General features: G+C 43.4%; 1 protein-coding gene across 8 annotated transcripts in view; it reads right to left on the bottom strand.

The window, feature by feature from the left end:
- Positions 1-3,178: 3,178 nt before the first annotated feature.
- The window catches only part of SNAP47 (synaptosome associated protein 47), a 65,045-nt gene continuing 46,490 nt past the window's right edge, over positions 3,179-21,733 (bottom strand). For 3 of the 8 annotated variants that reach the window (XM_019937402.3, XM_019937401.3, XM_019937404.3), the window contains one exon: positions 3,179-7,163. In XM_019937402.3, coding sequence (XP_019792961.2) covers positions 7,017-7,163 — 147 coding nt within the window. In that variant the 3' untranslated portion in view covers positions 3,179-7,016. The other 5 variants (XR_012331006.1, XR_012331007.1, XM_073802917.1 and 2 more) reach the window with 5 other exon arrangements.

Below are 21,733 nucleotides of genomic sequence, written 5' to 3'. Positions count from 1 at the left end.
TGGGCAGTCAGGATCTCAGCAGCCCCCAGAGGCTTGAGTGCCGACCCTGGGTGGGAGTTAGGTGTTTGTTTCCTTGCCCATAAGAAAGGTAAACAGAGCTCCCCTCTGGGGAGCTTCTGTAAGCACTCAGAGCAAGGTAAGCACTCAGAGCAAGGCAAGCACACATGAGCAGACTTGAGTGTTTGATTCACAGATGACCCACTTACTGGGCACTTGGGAATGGGATCCCTGGCCTTGCCCTCTGACCCATCCCTACCATCTTCATTCCCATGCTGCGCATCTCAATGCTGCCATCACATTAGGAAACAGACTGCCCTCTAGAGCGTCATTTCCATTGGAAAATGCAGCGCAAGGTCCAAACAACTACACCCAAGGGACTTCACAAGGCTGTGCATTCTCTGTTTTTCCTCACCTTCCATGGTGTGGGAGCCCAATGGCTGCATCTCACCTCCCACCCCTTTCCAAGGCATCTGCCCTGAGCCTCTAAAAAACGGCCAGCCTCATTAATCTCTCAGCACCAGCTCCATGGGCCAGGCGTGGGAACAGAACAGCCACTGCTGATGGGTGGAAGCAGCCTAAGAGTGTGGAGGAAGAGGCACCCTAGGACACCTGTGAGGCCCTGACCCTCCTTCATGTACAGCTGGGTTTCTGCACCCTGCCCTTTACTCATTCTAGGAAACATGCCCTAGATCTCCCTAACCCTCCGACCTCCAGAAGGGATAGATGGGGGAAGTGAGTTGCCCATTCCCTAGCTCACACTTGCCTCCCCAGGGTGAGACAAAGGGGCAGAGGTTGTGATAGGTGATAAGAGTAAAATCCAGAGGGCTCTGAGGAACAAGTGCTGCTTCAGACCTGGTGGGAGAACATGTTGGACAGTTAGTGCGGCACCAGTGCCCCCCAGGACAGTAGCCACTCATGATGGGATGGCCTGGACTTCGTTGCCTAACCAGCGAGAGCGCAGGACATGAGTCAGGCCCACAGAACACAGCCTTGACCATGGTCCTGCTCATAGCTCCCCACCCCTGTCGCCTGGGTCTCCTCACCTGGACACTGCATGTGGCCCCTGAATGGCTCTCCTGGGCTGGCGAGCAGCTCCTGCTGTCTCTGAATCTATGCCTTCCCCACTCTGCCCATGCCAGTCTACTTCTCACTGAGGAAGCTGAGGGATGAGACTGAGCAGTCCTTTTGGGAAGCAGGACCACCCTAGCTGAAGGACCAACCCTGTGACTTTTCACTTTCAAAATGAATCAGGGAAAATTACCTCCTGAGCAAACCCACTGCTGTTCTTAGTTTCCAGATGGGTGCCAAAAGCTTGAGATATTATGTGGCTGTGGAAATCAGTTGCAAATGTGAAAACTGATTACAATTTGCAAGTGTTTCAAGTTTTATTCAAACCCATAGCTAATAATTAAACTGGGAGCAGTGAAAGGGGAGAGGGCTCCTCACAGGTGAGGCCAGTGGGGCCTTGGAGGCACCTGCTTGTCGTGTGGTCTCATGCCAGGGTTGAGGCGCCAATCAATACAAGTGTCTCCAAGAGGCCATTTCATCAAACCCAAAACCAAAGCCCCCACCCCAACTGACTGCATATAGTTGAGTTTCCTGTGTTATTTGAAAATGTCTCAAGGATTTTTTTTTTTTTTTTTTTGCGGTACGCGGGCCTCTCACTGTTGTGGCCTCTCCCGTTGCAGAGCACAGGCTCCGGACGGACGCGCAGGCTCAGCGGCCATGGCTCACAGGCCCAGCCGCTCCGCAGCATGTGGGATCTTCCCAGACCGCGCACGAACCCGTGTCCCCTGCATCGGCAGGCGGACTCTCAACCACTGCGCCACCAGGGAAGCCCTCAAGGATTGACTTTTGTTTTTTCCTCTCTCCTAAAATTTGTGTGTGTGCTAATTTGGGGCCTCCAGAGAAGATCACTTGTGGAAACCAGTACCTGCCATTTCCCATCTCACTCCCCTCTCTCTAGTTTCCTGTTTCTGCCTTTAAAAGGAACAGGACTGACTTTGTGCCATCAGTGCAGGCTTTGAGGCTCTGAACAGCTGAGCACAGTAAGAAACAAGGTGGTAGGGGTCTCCCAGCCTATGACCAGTATGTTTGCTGTAAGCATCTTTGCTGCAAGCATTTCAGTCACACAACTAATTGGCTGTATGGCAATTGTGCCATAAAAGATAAAGTAACTAATTCACAGCAGTCTTTGAGAGCATTATCGATTCTTTAGCTAATTTAGATATGGCAGCTTGTTCTCTAATGCTTTCTTTACCAAACTTATGCAATATTAGAAGTCGGAGGGAAAAGAAGAATCTAGGACCTCCTATCCCTCACAAAAATAAATGGTTACATGATTCCTGATGAGCATAAGTTTCTTGAAAATGGTGAAACGTTCTTGCTGTTTGATAGCAGAGTACATGATGTAACCAGAATTTTGGCATTTGGCACAGATCTTGCTTAGATGATCTGGTTAAATATAAGAACTGGACATGTGATGGAACATTTAAATGTAGTCCAGATATGTACTACCAGTTATACACAAGAAATATATTGATAAGAAATAGCATCCTTCATCTGTTATTTTACTTCCAGAAAAACCTTAAGAGACAACAGATTATTTTATATCATAAAGAACTTACAACTGACATTAGATCCTGAATCCCTAATGACTGACTTTGAGAAAGGAAGTATCATCACTTCCTCTAAGTTATACCCAAATACAACTATAACCATGAATCTACACACATTTTAATTGTATTAAAATATTTTTAGTATTTTCATTTTTCCACAATAAAATCTTTTAAAGATTTTGTCATTAATTTTTCATGTTTCATTATGCCATTTTTGTCTTTTTCATTATGCCCTTTTTATTTTTTATGGCAAAAATACCCAGAACCCTCCCAGCCGCAACCCTAGGCTCAGCTTTGGCCACCAGCAGCAGTGGCATGTGAAGAGCTCAGGCCATGCTTGAGTTTGGGGCTGAGGAGGGAAGTAAGTTGCCCTCCAGGACAGACAATGCTGGGCAACTTTATGTGAAACCTCAAAGGGAACACACCCACCTGGGCAGGTGACTACAAAGCCCTGCAGTCTGTTCTCCTATGGTCTGCAAGCTAAGGACATGTCTGAATTTTCAAATGGTTGAACGAAGAAAATCAAAACAAGAATAACATTTCAGGACACATGACATATATGAAATTCTAATCTCACAGGTAGTTTTACTGGAACACAGCATGGCCATTTGTTCACAACAGACACCATATGGCTTGAAAGATGAAGTATTTTCTACCTGACCCTTATATAGAAACAAAACAAACAAAAGGATCAGCCATTTTTGATGAAATGTCAAAGCAGTTTCATTTCAGCTCAATATTGGTCTCACAGCTGCATCAGACATGGGTCTTGTATTCTGCCCACCTCTACAGAGTGTAAAACTGAGCTCGAAGTGTTACATGTTTTAGGAAGTACAAACACCTTAGGGGGTGACAACAAACTAACATAATCCCCTCATAATTCCCTCAGTCACAGGCTAAACAGCGGCAAATAGAGTTTGGTACTCATGTGGGTGAGCCTGACCCCACACATAAACCCAATGTCAATGTTAGAGGACATACTCCACATCAGGAAAGTAAAAAACAAAACAGGAGACACAATGGGTCCTGATCCAAACACCAGCGATGATGATGCCAACAGGCTCAGTGTGCCCTTTCTGCCACTCTCCAGAGGGTCTACTCACCTGATGGGATCCACTTGGTTCTAACCATCATGGCACTTACCACCTGGGCTGCCTGAGGATGGCAGGAGAGATCACCAGCCTACCTGCTCATCTCCTTCCCCTGGTACTGCTTCTAGGAGCATCATGATATCTGTTCCCCTCGTGTCCTTCCCACGTCTGAAGTGTGGAGACAGAGTCAGTGCACCATAAGTTGAGGGAGCAATGGGAGGTGGAATTAGTGCACGTGGGGTGGGGAATCAGTGTGCCGTGGGAATCAATGCCTGGTGTTATACGGTTCCTGGCAATTTTGTTTCAGCCTTGGTGACTAACAGTTTGGCACATGGATTTTCTGCTACTGGAAGGGGTTAAGGTTAAAAAAGTTAACTCTAGGGCCAAGGTTAAAAAAAATAGCATAAAATGGCCCTTGATGGCCTTTTTTTTTTTTTTTTTTACACTGTAAGTCTCCACATAAACAGACCATAGTCTCTATCAATTTAACTATTCATGGGAGAGAAAAGGCCTGGAGAATAATCCTCTAACAGTACAATGTCTTCTGTACCACACACCTTCATGCCCAGAGTGTCTGGGCTTTATGCATCCCTAGGTGATGGATTAGGAGAGCGTGAGGCCCAGAGAGCCCAGGGCTTGCTCCTGGCGAGGGATCACCAAGAGTCCTGGCCCCCTGCTTTCCAGAGGCCTGTTAGCAGCCGAGGTGTGTATAGCCCTGATGCCACATGAGTGCTGGGTGGTATCTGTTTTCAGGACAAGCAGAGGCTGGCTGGCTGCTGGAGGCTGCACTGGGAACTCTTGAGCAGTGCCCACCTGGATTCAGAAGAGCATGATGAATGGGACAGATTCGTTTTCATTTCAGCTGTTCAGGGCTCTCTAGAGCTAGATGTAGAGAGAGAGCAGGTCTAGTGGCAGTAAGTCACCTGGCCTGTGGATCTTCCCCTTCTGCTCATTAGAAACATCTGGGTAATGTATATACCCTCAGAGATTCTGACTGAGGGGTCTGGGGTCAGTGCACGCGTGTGTGCATGTGTGTTTGTATCTTCTGAGTTCCTGGCATGAGCCCAGTGTGTGGCCACGGTGAGAACCACATACTCTACCTCAGGGGAACTCACTCTTCATGGGCTGCTGTGAGAAGCTACAGTATTTGGGCGCAGCCTGCCCACCTGCACTTGCCCTGTGCCCAGGGCACGAGCTGCCTTTCCTCCAGCATTCCTCCAAGTTCCCTAGGGATGTGATCCAGCTGCCGCTGCCTCTAGGCATGAGCTCTCAATAACTGTCCTTGTTGACACATCTTCACACCTGCCGTGTCCTCCCCGACCTCCCTGTCATCAAGCACTAGAAGGGGCTGCATGGGGCTCAGACCCCCTGGAATGACCATGAGCTCCAAGAGCTCCATCACTTGATGTGCCAGGAAAGGTCAAGAGCAAACTGCTCACATGCTGCATTAGCGTGAGAAACCTTGACAGAACAGATCCACCTGTCATTTTGGAGGTTAGTAAGTACGAACCAAGTAAGACAAACAGAGACTAGGAATATAATATACCAAATTGCAAAACAGGAAAGAACTGAAAGACCCCTATGAACATTACTTTCTAAAAGTGCTACTTTCCATGTCTTTTTGGAATGGGTCAGCTATGACAAGGCTGGGCATCCCTAGGTGACCCAAAATTCATACTCACTGGGAACCTCTGAATGTGACCTTATCTGGAAATGGGGTCTCTGTAGATGTCATCAAGGTAAGGATCTCAAGATAAGATGACCTTGGATTAGGATGGATCCTTATAAGAGAGAGGAGAGGGAGATTTGAGACACAGAAACACAGGAAGATGGCCACATGACAATGGAGGCAGAGATTGGGGTGATGTGGCCATAAGCTCAGGGATACATAGAGGTACCAGCAACTAGAAGTGGCAGGAATGATCCTCTCCTAGAATCTCCAGAAGGAGCACAGCCTGCCTACACCTCGATCCTGGACTTCTGGCCTCCGGAAGTGCATTCCTATTGTTGTAAGCCTCTTGTTCGTGGTACTTTGTTGGGGCAGCCCCAGGAAACTTACACTGCATCTGTGAATTAATTCTTAAAACGATCCAGGACTTAGTATGCAAGTGGAGTGGTGCAGCAAGGCAGCACAGGGCTTGCGAGCGCCATCCCAGGAGGGCTGTAGGAAAGGTGCTTCAAAGTAACATCTCTACAAGGTCTAAATGAGCCTCTCTGTGCAAGGTTCTTTGGGATGCTATTTCAAAGCAGTCTGGAGGTGGCTTGTTGTGAGAATCGGGGGAGGTCACCCACTTCTCTACTTTCCTCTTGTCTCCCCATGAGGGGCTCTCCCAGGGACACACTAAGATACCCAAAACCAAGCAAAAAGCAGCATCAATGCATAGCTTCAAAAAATATTCTAAAGCTAGCATTTCTCTTTTGTTTCCGGGTAGAAATGGGGCAAAAAAGCAAAAATTAACACTTTTTAAAATAGGTGCAGTATGTACTATTTTCATGTTTGACTAAAAACTGAGCAGTGAAAATATTTCAGGTGCTTATAGGATGACCTGAGGTATACTAGACTCAGCTTTGGTTCGAAATTATAATACAACCAAAAAGAAACTGACCTGTTCACCAAAGAAAATTGGAACAAAGTGAAGGCAGTGGGGTCTGTGCTGAGCAGCCCATGTAGGAAAGGCAGGCTCAGACCTGAATGTGATCCTGGAGAAGAGATTTTGCTGACATAGGATATGCCTAGAGTGTTCAGATAGGCAGAGGGTTAGAAATAAGTAGATTTCTTTCACAGAGACTTAAACCAACCTTTTTATGCTTATCAAGAATGGAAAAAGGATGAAAATGCAGCTAGTTGTGCCACTGGAGACCTGGGATTGTGGCCAAGCAAAGTGGTCCCTGAGTGCTGGGTGCAGCCCACCCTCAGAATGAAGAGCCGCCTTGCTGTCGTGGCCACCTCAATAGGGCTCAGCCCATGTTTGAATGCGTGTGTGCTCCTGACTCCACAAGCAGCCCGAGAGGGCCTTGGGAGGAAGCGGCTCGCTGTATTTGCAGGCAGAACTCCTCTCCTTCAGCTGCACTTTCAGCTCCCTGCAAGGGAATCCCTTGGTGGAAGCCACAATCACCCCAAGCTAAGCTGCTCACAGCTGTCAACACCAGCCCTTCACCCTGAGGCAGCTGTGCACCTCCTGGGGCAGGGCGCTTGGAATGACTTCCTGGGGTCTTCATCTCAAAGGAAGCATGCAGGAGTTGAGAACAACGTACTCAGAGAAGTGATTCTCAACAAAAGCAGTCACCTCTATGCTTTCTTGTCCTTCTAGGTCAGTTTTTTCACTCGTCGATTATGCTTGTCAATGGTTAAGGTTGTCCGGTCCACAGCTGCAGTGATGCCATCCAAGGCCTCATCCTGTCTCTCCAGCTCTGATTCGGCATCCAACGCGAGATCTTTTAGTTTCCTCAGGATCTGCAAGGGAAGCACAAATGATAAGAGGGGTGCCTTTTCTTATACTCTCAAAAACAGACAATATTTCTTTCCGTTATTTTTACAGTACTTAAGAAAATTTGTAAGTCAATGGGAATGATGAACACTCTGAGCAGAGCCAGAGCTTGCAGCTCTGACCCTGGGTTTGGGTCTCAGCTCTGCCACTTTCTGGCACTGACCTTCAGCGAGGTAGAGCTGTTGGAAGATGATGTATTTGCTCTCTGGCCCTGCTCCAAGCCATAAGCAAGGAGACTGACCACACAGCCCCAGGAGATGCACCCCTGCGGCACTGCTGTTTCCAACCCACGGTTTGCTGTTTCACCAACCCTGACAGCCTTGCTGGGAATGTTACCACATCCACGTGGAATTCCTGCAAACAGTAGCAGCACAGGGCAGAACCAGGGATCTGGATCCTACAACTCAGATCTGAGTTCCAGCTCTCACCCAATCATTGTTTTCATTACCTTTCTGCATCCAAGTGCCTAACTGCAGACTGAAGCTGGAAAAACAAAATTTAAGAAGAAAGGCAAAACACTTTTTTGTCTGTATGTTTGAAATATTTCACATACAAATACAAAAGGCAGAACAAAACACAGCACAAATAACCCAAGGTGATGAAGCAGTTACACAACATAACCCCGTGGGCCTACTGAGAAAAACTGGGAGACGGCAGGGTTCTGTGGAGAGGCAAAAAGGATATCTGTGGGCACAGACACGTGGAGGACACTCAGAAATGCCATAAACACACAGTGATGCCACAGGGGAGGATGGCGCCCACAGCGTGGAGGGCTGCTCCAGCATGGCTAGACCAAGGGAGCCGACCAGGCTGGATGGCAGCTCCTCGTCCCCATTTCTGTGACTCATGTCATACTTCATACAGTTTCATAAACTAGTTAAGAGCAGCACTGTATTACAATTCTATTGGGACTAGTTGCATTGTGAAATGTACTTTAATTACATACTTACTGAACCTTGGTTTAAAAATTTAATATCCCCAAGCCGAAACAAAAAGTAATGATTTTTAAGAGAAATCTTAATGACCAACTACTTGCAATAAATGTTAATACCTCTTTTCTTTTAGGGAAAGTTTCAGATCATTGGTTAGGTCAAGAAAAAGGAACTGCAGAATCTGAATTATTAAGATGAGCCCTTGGTGCCCTGCTTACTAACTCCCAGTGGATGAACCTGCCTACAGATCCATTCAAAGTCCTTTATCACACAGGGATGGATGTTACTAGTGAACAGCCTGGGTGACCACCTCAGAGGACCCCAAGTGCAATCTACTGATAATATATCATACTCCACACTGAAATCCTGCCCCCTGCTCCCAGAGGTCCCACCAGGTGACACAGGCAAGAAAGCTCTAGGTTCCACAGGAGGCCTGGGACAATCCTGAGCAGTGCTACTGCCGGGAAAGGAGGCCACACCTCAAGGAGAGTAAACTGTACCCGTGTGGTGTCTCAGAAGGTATAATAGTACCCGTGAGGTCAAATGGAAGCAGCTCTGTGCTTAGAATCAAAAGGAATGCCTGACCACCTGGCCCAGCACCCACTGCCCGGGAGAACTGCTTCATCTGATTAACAAGAAACAGTAAAGGCAGGGAGATGGCCAGGAGGATAATAAGATCAACTCCTGCCCTAAGAATGGTGAGGCTCAAATGAGATCACAAATGTGAACAAGCTGTGAAAACCATAAAGTGCTATGTAAGGTGCCGCCGCCAAGTCTTAGAACACTCAGACTGAAGGAGCCCAGCAAAGCACCCCCACTTTTGGAGGGGGATGTGGAGATGAGGTGAGCTGGGGTCATCCGCAGTCATCCGCAAGTTAGTGACAGAGGTGGGATTCACCCCCACATCTCTCTTTGAACAAAGCATCATCGCTGGGATCTTCGTCATGAGAAAGAATAAATCTAGATCCAAGTTAGCTGTCTCAGACACCACCTTTCTGCACCTTCTGGGAGCTGGTGGAAACTCCATCAGTTGAGTCACTTGAAAAACTGGACGGAGCTCTGGAAAGTACACTGTGGGGTCAGTCAGCTCTGGAGGGGATGGGCTGGATGACCTAATACAGGAGGTCTTTTCCATCTCTCATTTCTATGATCTCATATGGCTGAGGCCCAGAGAGCATAATAAAAAAGTCACCACTCATCACTATGTTAGGCAGGTCCTTCCATGCTGTTCTCTCTGGTCAACTATTCCTTCCTCATTACCTCCATTTTAGTGTGATAATAAGGCCGTTCTACCAGGAACTTGCATAAAATGTCCCCTTTGTCACACACCTGCATCCGATTTGACACCCTCGAGGAGGGTGTCAAATCTCTCTCCTATGTTGAGTGATCAGCCCGCACAGACCTTGCGGCTCTCTTTGCTACCTCTACATCCTTGTCAATCATATCAAAATGTGGTCAAGTTTATTTTCAATTGAACTGTCTTTCAGGACCACCAGATTCTGAACTGTAAACAATCAGTGTTTGCACGTGCACTGATGGCAGGAGATGGGCTTTCAGCAAGGCAGCCATGTATTCCCTTTAGTGCACACAGATAGTCAACTGTCCTGTTCTGTTCCGATAATTACAGTGCACATAGAAAACCAGGAAACAGAACTTAGAGGAGAAAATAAAATTCCTCCAAAATTCAAATGCAAATTACTGCCTATCAGATAAGCACTGCTGATAATATTGTGTGGCCTTTTCATCTTGCTTTCTCATCCCAACATCTGTACACTTTCAGAGAAAAGAAAAACTGCGGATTAAAGTATATATATATATATATATATATATATATATATATATATATATATATATATACACATGGTTTTGTTTTCTGTTTTCTCATCCTCCAGTATCCTAAATAAGGATAGGAGTTATGAGACCCCTGCAATGTGCCCTAACTATTCCCTGTTGATCCTCGATCTAACTCTGTTTCACAGATGAGGTTGAGAAGGGTGAGTGACTTGCTCAAGCTCTTGGGGTCCAGCTCCCAGAGCAGCCCTGACATGACCGTTGCGTGGACAATAGATGTCATGGCCATGACTCAGAGGTCACATCACTGAGACACTGAAAGAAATTGCCTAAGACCCTTAAAAAATGGCAGAAGGGCTCCCACCAGGAATAGGCAGTCCATTCACACACCCCAGAACCTGTGCCAGCTCTTAGAGCCCTGAGCAACTGTGGCAAGATGTCCAGTTAGGGGAGAGCCATACCTGTAATTTCAAATTTTCTAATAAAAAGTAAATAGTATAATTAATTTTAATAATGTATTTTATTTAAACCCATCAACCCAAAACATTAGCATTTCAACATGAAGTCAATAGAAACAATTATTAATGAGATATTCTATATTCTTTTTTTATATGAAGTCCTAGCAAGCTAGTATGAACTTGGACCAACTGCTTTTTTTTAATAAATTTATTTTTTTTATTTATTTATTTTTGGCTGTGTTGGGTCGTCATTGCTGCATACAGGCTTTCTCTAGTTGTGGCAAGCGGGGACTACTCTTCATTGTGGTGTGCGGACTTCTCACTGCGGTCGCTTCTCTCGTTGCAGAGCACAGGTTCTAGGTGCGCGGGCTTCAGTAGTTGTGGCAGGCAGGCTCAGTAGTTGTGGCTCACGGGCTCTAGAGTACAGGCTCAGTAGTTGTGGTGCACGGGCTTAGTTGCTCTGCAGCATGTGGGATCCTCCCGGACCAGGGCTCGAACCTGTGTCCCCTGCATTAGCAGGCAGATTCTTAACCACTGTGCCACCAGGGAAGTCACAGACCAACTGCTTTTTAAGTGCTCAGTAGCCAGTGGCTACTGTGCCAGGTAGCACAGGACCACATCACCACATGATAGCACTTCCACCAAGGGCCACTTTGTGTGACTGACCTTATGTGTCCTACGTTTCCATGGCCATCTTTCTCTAGAGAATGAATCAACTGCCTCTTTCCAAAATGAAACAGTGGCAAAAGCAAGAACACCAACATTCCTGAGTCTACACTTAATAAGCACAGTAATAAAAGGCACATACAACTTATTTTGTAAGAACTGCTGACATGCCTACAAAAGTTGAGCATTTTACTGAGTGTACAGTCCAAATAAAGGCTGGTTCCTGTTGAATTTCATTTGGAAAAAGCTTCACTGAGATGATGGCCTTAAAAATAGCACCCATTCTATGCAACCTGTTGAGAACCTTGGTTGGTCTGCCAAAACTGCACTTGAAATTAATTAATACCACAAAAATATAAACGAGATCTTTACAGCTACTAAGTCTGCAAAGAAAATTACTGAGTAAACTTTCAAACTACTAGTACCACTGGAATATTGGTCCAGTGTCTTTTTCCTTTAAGAAAGGGACTGAAGTAATTAAATGGCATCGTGTGCATTCCATATAACATGGGATGGAAAGAATGGAGAATATGAAGTCTGGCCAAACCTTAAAAACAGTTGTTACTTCTGTGGCCCAGGATGACAAGCTGTCTAGTCATCAATGTATGATGTTGCCAGCCTCTGGAATATCAACTGGCCTCTCAGATGAGACTTCACTGGGCTCTGAGTCAAAGACCAGGGTCAAAATGGACTTTTCCCCAAGTTTCTGCTCCACTAATAAATAAACCCAGCAGCCAGCCATCTTTCCAGCCACATTTGTACCTACACAGAAATTACCTGATTAACAGTACATTGAGTTGTAGGAGAAACTAACTCCAAAGAAATATATAATGCACATAACCACAAGTTAAGACATAGAAACATACATGCCAATACCTCTGGGAGCAGTATCTTGGAAATAAAACCCACAGAAACACTCAGTGCTCTTCAGCTCAGGGGTCACAGGCGCTCAACAAAGCCAGAGCAGGAGGCTTGGTTCCCCATAGGCAGGATGCTGGGCTCACTCACAGCGTCAGTAACCGGCAAGGGGGATAGCCGAGATGACTCAGGCAGGAAGTGGGAGGCACCACGTGGTCCCCAGGGCAGAGAAGAAGTTACTGTCCTCTCTGGAAGAGGAAGACCTTCTGCTTTGGTCACATGCTACAGTGACCTCCATCTCTGCAATACCACAGACCTCAGAAAGGTGGCACAGACACCGTCTGGGTTGATATAAGAGCTGATATGGAGACATTTTAGCCTTCCAACCATTTCCATTTTGTTTATAAAAACAGAAAATAAATTATGGAAAAGTAGCTCATCCAGTAGAGGAGGTTCACTTATCAAAACAGATGTATTTAACTGTATGCCTCATGCCAGCTATCAAGGTGTGCAAGTCTGGGAATCAGAGGCCCCAAGCTCTGCTGTAAGCTGTGCCCCCAAGGGGGTCCTGAAACAACCAAGCTTGTGCTTTCACTGTGTAAGGACATGGTACATACAAGTACGGGCCTTAATATTTCTAAAATGTCTACAGTATGCTAGTTGTTGCCTCAACTTATAGTCTGAAAAAAATGTTTTGCTCTACCTCATGACAGAACTCCAGGATTTAGAGTATTAGTATATTAATATTAAGCACCTAAAGTGAGTTAGTATTGGCTAGACTGTTTGCCTTGATCTTGTTATTAAACTGACCACTGAAAAACTGAATTTTCTTGCAGTGAGAAACTAGCAACCATTTAAGAATAGAGCTGGGATAAATCAAGTTGTCTGCAATTCTACCAGTTGGGGTAGAACATGCTGTAAAGAAGGTAAAGAGGGAAAAATTGGCTCCCTCTCAGCCAAAGCTCTGGAGGCTGTAAAGAATATCCTAAGCTGCAACCTGTCACATTCAGCACTCACAGACCACCCCCCACATCCCACCCTGTCCTCTGCGCTGCATTCCTTGAGGACCTGAGGATGCTCTGTGGGTGAACAGGGGCAGCACAGGGTTCTCTTTTAAGGAGTTCCCCCACCACGGTGCTCCCTTCCTCACGACCCCCTCTCAGGGCAGAGGGTGGATGAGCACAAACCTGCCTTAGGCACCATGGCTGTGTCTGTATAGCAAGACTCACAGCTGAGTCTTCAGGGATCTATTAGCCCTCACTTGAAGTCTGCTGACTGGCCTCCAGTTACAAATGGCCCCAATGGCCCACAGCAAAGATGGCCCCTGTAACTCAAGGTCTGGGCAGGGAAAGCACCTCCCAGGACTAGAGAGGGGTCCTGAGAGCCAAGCTGCTATCAGAGCTTCCCATGATAAGAACCACGTTTTTAAGAGAGCAATGGAATCCCTACCAAGTGAAATGCTCAATAAACTGAAGATTCATCTTACATGCGGAAGTAAATGCCTCAGCAGGGACATTCTCAGAATATGAAACAGACAGAAAATGCATTAAGTTTGGGGCTCTTCAGAGTTGACTAGGTCAAAGACAGTTGGGGTCCCACTGATACATTTATTTAGAACTCAATGTGTGCTAGAATTCTGCTCCATATAGTACAGGCCTCATCCTCACTTCAAACCCATGCAAGCCTTAAGGCAGGACCCTGTTGTGTAAAAAGTGATAATAGTACTTTTTCAGGGAAATGTGAAGCCTGCTGAAGGCCACATGGCTAACATGGCAAAGGTACTTATTGGCTACGAGAAACCATGTTTCCAACAATCAGTCCCCAGCCCTATGCCACAGATGGGATGGACAGACATATGCTGCCCAAGGCCACACAGCCTACTCAACACTGTGTTCATGCATACAGTCCAATTTCACATTTAAAAACTGCACAAAACCAACTTCCCAGCCTGAACCCAAAAACCGTCTAATACTTGTTAACTATTTTTAAAAGTTAATAAAAAGATGTTGGTAATGTATAAGGCACCCAGATAGTAGATCAATAAGGAAACAGAAGACTTGAACAACACTATAGACCATCTGGACCCAACAGACATAAACGAAATACTCCATCCGAATCAGCAGAACCCACATTCTTCTCAAGTGCACACAGAACATCCTCCAGGACAGACCACATGGTAGGCCTCAAAATAAACCTCAAACTTAAGATTGAAGTAATAGAAAGTACCTTCACAGTGAAATGAAACTGGAAATCTGGACAACTAAAAAAGTCACAAGTATGTAGAAATCAAACAACACACTTAAACAACCAGTGGGTCAAAGAGGGAAATTAGTAAATTCTTTGAGACAAATGAAAACAAAACCACAACATACTAAAATACTAGCAAACTGAATCCAAGTAGGATTTATCTCAGAATACAAGGGTGGTTCACCCTTAGAAAATCAATTAATGCAATATACCACATTATTAGAACAGAGAGGAAAAAAACACAATCAACTCAATTGATGAAGAAATGGCCACGACAAACCCAACACCCTTTCACGATAAAAATTCAGAAAACTGGGACTAGAAGAGAACTTCAACGTGATAAAAGGCACCTAACCTATCCTTCTGAAACTATTCCAAAAAACTGCAGAGGAAGGAATATCCCCAAACTAATTCTATGAGGCCACCATCACCCTGATACCAAAACCAGACAAAGATACCACAAAAGAAAATTACAGACCAATATCACTGATGAACATAGACGCAAAAATCCTCAACAAAATACTAGCAAACTGAATCCAACAATACATTAAAGGGATCATGCACCATGATCAAGTGGAATTTATCCCAGGGATGCAAGGATTTTTCACTGCCTCAAATCAATCAGTGTGATACACCAAATCAACAAATTGAAGAATAAAAACCATATGATCATCTCAATAGATGCAGAAAAAGTTTTTGACAAAATTCAACACGCATTCATGATAAAACTCTCCAGGAAGTGGGCATAGAGGGAACAAACCTCAACATAATAGAGGCTATATATGACAAACCTACAGCTAACATCATACACACAGTGAAAAGCTGAAAGCATTTTCTCTAAGATCAGGAAAAAGACAAAGATGTCCACTCTCGCCACTCTTACTGAACATAGTTTTGGAAGTCCTAGCCATAGCAATCAAAGAAGAAAAAGAAATAGAAGGAATCGGGCTTCCCTGGTGGCGCAGTGGTTGAGAGTCCGCCTGCCAATGCAGGGGATGTGGGTTCATGCCCCGGTCCAGGAGGATCCCGTGTGCCGCGGAGCGGCTGGGCCCGTGAGCCATGGCCGCTGGGCCTGCGTGTCTGGAGCCTGTGCTCCGCAAGAGGAGAGGTCACATCAGTGAGAGGCCTGCGTACCGCGAAGAAAAAAAAAAAGAAATAGAAGGAATCCAAATTAGAAAAGAATAAGTAAAACTGTCACTGTTTGCAGATCAGATAATACTATACATAACAAATCCTAAACAGCTACCAGAAAATTACTAGTGCTCATCAATGAATTTGGTAAAGTTTCAGGTTACAAAATACACAAAAATCTCTTGCATTCCTATACACTAACAACGAAAGATCAGAAAGAGAAATTAAGGAAACAATCCCATTTATCATCATATCAAAAAGAATAAAATACCTAGGAATAAACCTACCTAAGGAGACAAAAGACCTGTACTCTGAAAACTATATGACACTGATGAAAGAAATCAAAGATGATACAAACAGAAAGATATACCATGTTCTTGGATTGGAAGAATCAATATTGTCAAAATGACTATACTACCCTAGGCAACCTGCAGATTCAATGCAATCCCTATCAAATTACCAACGGCATTTTTCACAGAACTAGAACAAAATATTTTACAATTTGTATGGAAACACAAAAGACCCCAAATAGCCAAAGCAATCCTGAGAAAGAAAAATGGAGCTGGAGGAATCAGGCTCCCTGACTTCAGACTATACTACAAAGCTACAGTCATCAAAACAGTATGGTACTGGCACAAAAAGAGAAATATAGACCGATGCGTGAACAGGACAGAAAACCCAGAACTAAACCCACACACCTATGGTCAATTAATCTATGACAAAGGAAACAAGACTCTACAATGCAGAGAAGAGAGTCTCTTCAGTAAATGGTGCTGGGAAAACTGGTCAGCTACATGTGAAATCAGAACATTATTTAACACCATACACAAAAATAACTCAGAAAACATAGGCAGAACACTGTTTGACATAAATTGCAGCAATATCTTTTTTGAGCCGTCTCCTAGAATAATGGGAAAAAAACCAAAAATAAACAAATGGGACCTAATGAAACTCAAAAGTTTTTGCACAACAAAGGAAACCATAGACAAAACAAAAAAACCCCACAGAATGGGAGAAAATATTTGCAAACAATGTGACTGACAAGGAATTAGTCTCCAAAATTTACAAACAACAGCTCATGTGGCTCAATATCAAAAAAAAAATCAAAAACCCAATCCAAAAATGGACGGAAGATCTAAATAGACATTTCCCAAAGAAGACATACAGATGGCCAAGAGGCACATGAAAAGATGCTCAACATCACTAATTATTAGAGAAATGTAAATCAAAACTACAGTGAGGTATCACCTCACACTGGTCAGAATGGCCATCATTAAAAAATCTACAAACAATAATGCTGGAGAGTGTGTGGAGAAAAGGGAACCCTCCTACACTGTTAGTGGGAACGTAAATTGCTACAACCACTATGGAGAACAGTATGGAGGTTCCTTAAAAAACTAAAAATAGAGCTACCATATGATCCAGCAATCTCACTCCTGGGCATATATCTGGAGAAAACCATAATTTAAAAGATACATGCACACCATTCATTGCAGAACTATTTACAATAGTCAGGATGTGGAAGCAACCTAAATGTCCATCGACAGAGGAATGGATAAAGAAGATGTGGTACAATGAAATGAAATATTACTATGAAATAATACAATGAAATATTACTCAGCCATTGCAAAGAATGAAATAATGCCATTTGCAGCAACATGGATGAACCTGGAGATTATTATACTAAGTGAAGTAAGTCAGACAGAGAAAGACAAATATCATTCGATATCGCTTATATGCAGAACCCCCCCCCCAAAATGATAAAAGGAACTTATTTAGAAAACAGAAACAGACTCACACACTTAGAGAATGAACTTATAGTTACCAGAGGGGAAGGGTGGGAGGGAGAGATAGACTGGGAGTTTGGGATTGACATGTACACACTACTATATTTAAAATAGATAACCAACAAACCCCTACTATATAGCACAGGGAACTCTGCTCAAAATTCTCTAATAATCTAAATGGGAAAAGAATTTATAAAAGAATAGATACATGTATATGTATAACTGAATCACTTTGCTGTACACCTGAGACTAATACAATATTATTAATCAACTATACTCCAGTATAAAATAAAAATTAAAAAAAGAAAATAGTAGACATAACTTGAATATATGATAGACAGATGGGAATCATAATGAAATATAAATGGAATACAATGGAGCAGATAAATGAAATGTTGAAAACATTTGTAATGATTAGAAATAGAAAAGCCTGTAATAAAGTAAAAACTTAAAACACTTTTAAAATAAAGGGGGGGCTTATGAAAAATTCAGCTAATAGGATACTCAATGGGGAAAGACTGAAAGCCCTAAGATCAGAAAAAGACAAGAATGCCTACTTTCACCACTGCTACACAGTACCGCTATGCACTGGAAGTCCTAGACAGAGCAAGTAGGCAAGAAAAAGAAATAAAAGGTATCCAAACTGGAAAAGAAGAAGTAAAACTATCTCTATTTTCATATGACATGACCCTATATATATAGAATATCCCAAAGAATCCACAAGAAAACTAGAAGAACTAATTAACAAATTTAGCAAAGTTACGGTATACAAGAGCAACACACAAAAATCAGTTGTGTTTCTATACAGCAGCAATGAAGAATCAGAAAAAGAAATTAAGAAAATAATCCCATTTATAATAGCATCCAAAAGAATAAAATACCTAGGAAAAAAGAACCATGCAGGTGAAAGACTAAAAATTATAAAATCATGCTGGAATAAAGACTACCTAAATAAATAAAAGACATCTTGTGTTCCTAGACTGGAAGACAATATTGGCAAGAGGGCAATACTCCTCAAAGTGATATACAGATTCAATGTAATCCCTATCAAATTTCCAACAGCCCCCCTACTCGGAAATGGAAAAGCTAATCCTCAAATTCATATAGAATTGCAAGGGACCCTGAATAGTAAAAACAAGTTGAAAAAGAAGAATGAAATTAAATTCATACTTCCCAATTTTAAACGTTACCCAAAGTTATAGTAATAAAAACAGCTTGGTACTGGCATAAGAATAGACTAATGGAATAAAGAGTCCTCAGATCAACAGATTTTTGACAAGGGTGCCAAGTCTACTCAATGGAGAAAGGATAGTCTGTTCAACAAGTGGTGCTGGGACAACTAGACAGCCACATGCAAAAGAATGAAGTTGGACCCTTACCTCCAACACTTACCTCCTTATCTATTCTATTTGATAGTTAGAATAATTTTAAAATTTTCAAAAAAGAAAATAAGTGTTGGCAGAGATGTGGAAAAACTGGAATCCTCATACATTGCTGGTGAGAGTGTAAAATGGTGTAGCTGCTAAGGAGATAATTTGGCAGCTCATCAAAAAGTTAAACACAGAATTATCCTATAACCAAGCAATTCTACTCTTAGGTATATGTCCAAAAGAACTGAAAGGTGGAAATAATCCAAGTGTCCATCGGTGATGAATGGATAAACCAAGTATGTTTTAACCATACAACAGAATATTATTCACCTATAAAAAGGAAAGAAGTACCAATTCATGCTACAAGATGGATCAGCCTTGAAAACATTATGCTAAGTGAAAAAAGCCAGATGCAAAAGGATTACACTTATAGGAGGTTCCCAGAATAGGCAAATTCATAGAGACAGAGAGAAGATTAGAGGTTACCAGGGACTGGGGGGAGGCAAAATGTGGAGTTACTGCTTCATGGTAACAGAGTTTCTGTTGTAAACGAGCTTTGAAAATAAAATAGATAGCAGTGATGGTTGCACAATATTTTGAATGTAATTAATGATATTAAATTATACACTTAAAATAGTTAAAATGGCAAGATTTTATTCTATATATTTTACCACAATAAAAAACATGGTTATAATATATGAAACCTTCCATAGCCAAGCACTCAATAACAATATAATCAAACACTTGATTTTAAGACTTGAGGTTCATTTGAAAGCTGACCAAGAGCACAGGAAAATGTTCCAAAGGGGGAACAAGTCATCCTCCCAGTCTAAATGCCTGAGCATCTGTTTCTTGCTCCTTGGCATTCTACCTTCTGCACAGCCAAGCAGCTGCTCTAGAATTTGTTCGCTGAGATGCTGGTACATTCTGGAATCCTGCCCTTGGCACAGTATCTTAGAGTTCCTTATTTGGCAGCTTCCTCCCTGTCCACAGTTCCCAGGGGCAGTGGAAGGGACAGAATACACCCCCAAGATTCAGCTGCATGGGTATTTGGACCTGAAGGGCAGATGCCACCTCCATGCAACTCATGTTTACACCATGGCCTCTATGTGAGGGAGGTCCGGTGTGCCCACATAGCCTTCTCTGTCAACTGCAGAGGACACACAGCCACACGCTTTGACAGGTCCTCCCACTCCGAACAACCACTGCCACAGACAACATGGGCCTCTGCTAGAGTGGTGACCACATCCAACATAATGGGAGTTCTGAAGGCTGCTGTGGAGAAGAGCTGGTTGTCCCAGGCAATTACAGAAGGCAGCAGTGGGAGGCACATGAAACCACAGCAGGCAGGGCTGGGCTAGCGGTGGGGGCACCACGTGTCTGTCTCCTGTCTGTCAAAGTAATGCTCATCGTTACCAGTGACCTAGTTAACCAACAGAGCAGACAGGAAAACCATGAACGAATATTTAAAAGTAAGGCGTGACATTTTTCTGTAACTCAGCTTTCATTTCATTGCGGTGGATTCTACATTAGACGGTAGATACTGGAATATGCTACAAGTCAGTGCCCTTTTCAGAGCTGGAGACTGAGGACAGGGAAGCAAACCAGCCTTCCCAGGACTACAGAGCTGACAGGGAGGGGCTGGGACCAGCGCCAGGATGCCAGGTTCCTAGGCCAGGGCTCATCCTAAGACACATGACCTCTTATTGAAATGTCCACTGTGTGTGGACATCAAAAGTTACTAGGTATGTTTTCCTGGTTACCAAGGCTCTTCTTATGGTTTAACGTTTAGAAGTGACATAGGATATGATGTCAGAAACATTTATTAATAATTCACAATTAGAGTAACACATATTTAAATAAACGGCCTAGCTCATTGCTAATATCCAGGCTGGTATCAAAGCCACAAATAAAAACACTAACCATCTAACTGTGCCCCATAATTAACGAATGAAATGATACAGCCTGAAAGATTCAGAAGGCAGCAGAGGACAACAGGAGAACCTGAGGAGAATGGGTAAAAATCTGAAATTATCTCATGACTCCTTGCTTAAAAACTTCAATGATTCCAAACTGCTTACAGGACAAAGCCCAGACTAAATGAAGGTATTGATAAGTGGACATGTCCAGCTCTCTGTCCCCAGACCCCTCCACAGAGCTCACTCCAACAAGGTGTCTGCACACCGTCCCAGCACTGTTCGGTGGTCCTATAGCTGGAGTGCATTGCCCTTGCCTTTCTACTTTTGAGGGCCCACCAGTTTAGCCATCCCCTCCTTCCTAAGCAGTATCAGTTCTGGAATCTGCATTCCAGAAGTGTGGTCTAGTCCATTGCCACAACTGATGAGAAGCATCATGGATATCACCCCTTGCTCATTACCTCATGACTTTGTCCTGACAATTATCCAAGGAAACCCAGATCTGTTGTCTTCTCCAAATAACTCACTGAAGCCACAGCTAAATAATTCACTGATTCAGACATTTAGTTTAGGCTGAAGAACACTTGCTAAACACAATTCTTTTACATAGATTAGGTATGCAAGAAATGACAGATTTTTTTTTTTTTTTTCCCTGACTAGTAGGAGAGGAGACAGATGAATTGGGACAAATTTAAATAACTGGGAACAAAGTACAGAGGAAAAGACCAGAATGGTGGAGTTACTGAAGATGAAATGTATTCTATAATTTCCAAAACAAGAAAATAAGATTATTTTATAATAAACCATAATGGAAAAGAATGTGAAAATGAATATATGTATCTGTTAAAAAAAAAAAAAGAAAAGAAGGACATTAATTTCTTAAGATAGTTTCACAGCAAGTAGAGAACCACAGCATCCTTTCCGGCCTAGAATTATTTCAGGAAAGATCCAGTGAATTGCCAGTGCAGATACATGTGGAACTTGGCTCTGCTAAGCAACACAGAGACAAAAGCCCTGGGCCTCACTCATCTCCCCAGCACAGGCATCCGCAGGGCTGCCTTTTCAATAAACTCTTCTCCTCACGCCAGCTGACTAGCTAGGTTTTCCAGTAAACGAACTTTCTGACTGAACTGAATTAATCACCTCAGTTTTTAATTTTTGTGTTTTGCATTTACTGTTTATAAAGATACCACATACAGTAGGCAGACTAAATGCCAAATATAATCAAACAGAAAGTTCAAAACTATGACCTAAAAGCTTGCCATGAATCCACACTCTGTGCATCCCTCTTTATTGGAAATGATGAGAACATCCAGTGCAGGTCTTCCTTCATTGCTGTTCCCAGTGCCAGGGCTGTTGCAGAGCCTGATAAACCATGAG

Source organism: Tursiops truncatus, chromosome 3 (assembly GCF_011762595.2).
Source record: "Tursiops truncatus isolate mTurTru1 chromosome 3, mTurTru1.mat.Y, whole genome shotgun sequence".
NCBI classification, from domain to species: domain Eukaryota; kingdom Metazoa; phylum Chordata; class Mammalia; order Artiodactyla; family Delphinidae; genus Tursiops; species Tursiops truncatus.
This window is presented reverse-complemented; position numbering and strand designations above follow the sequence as displayed.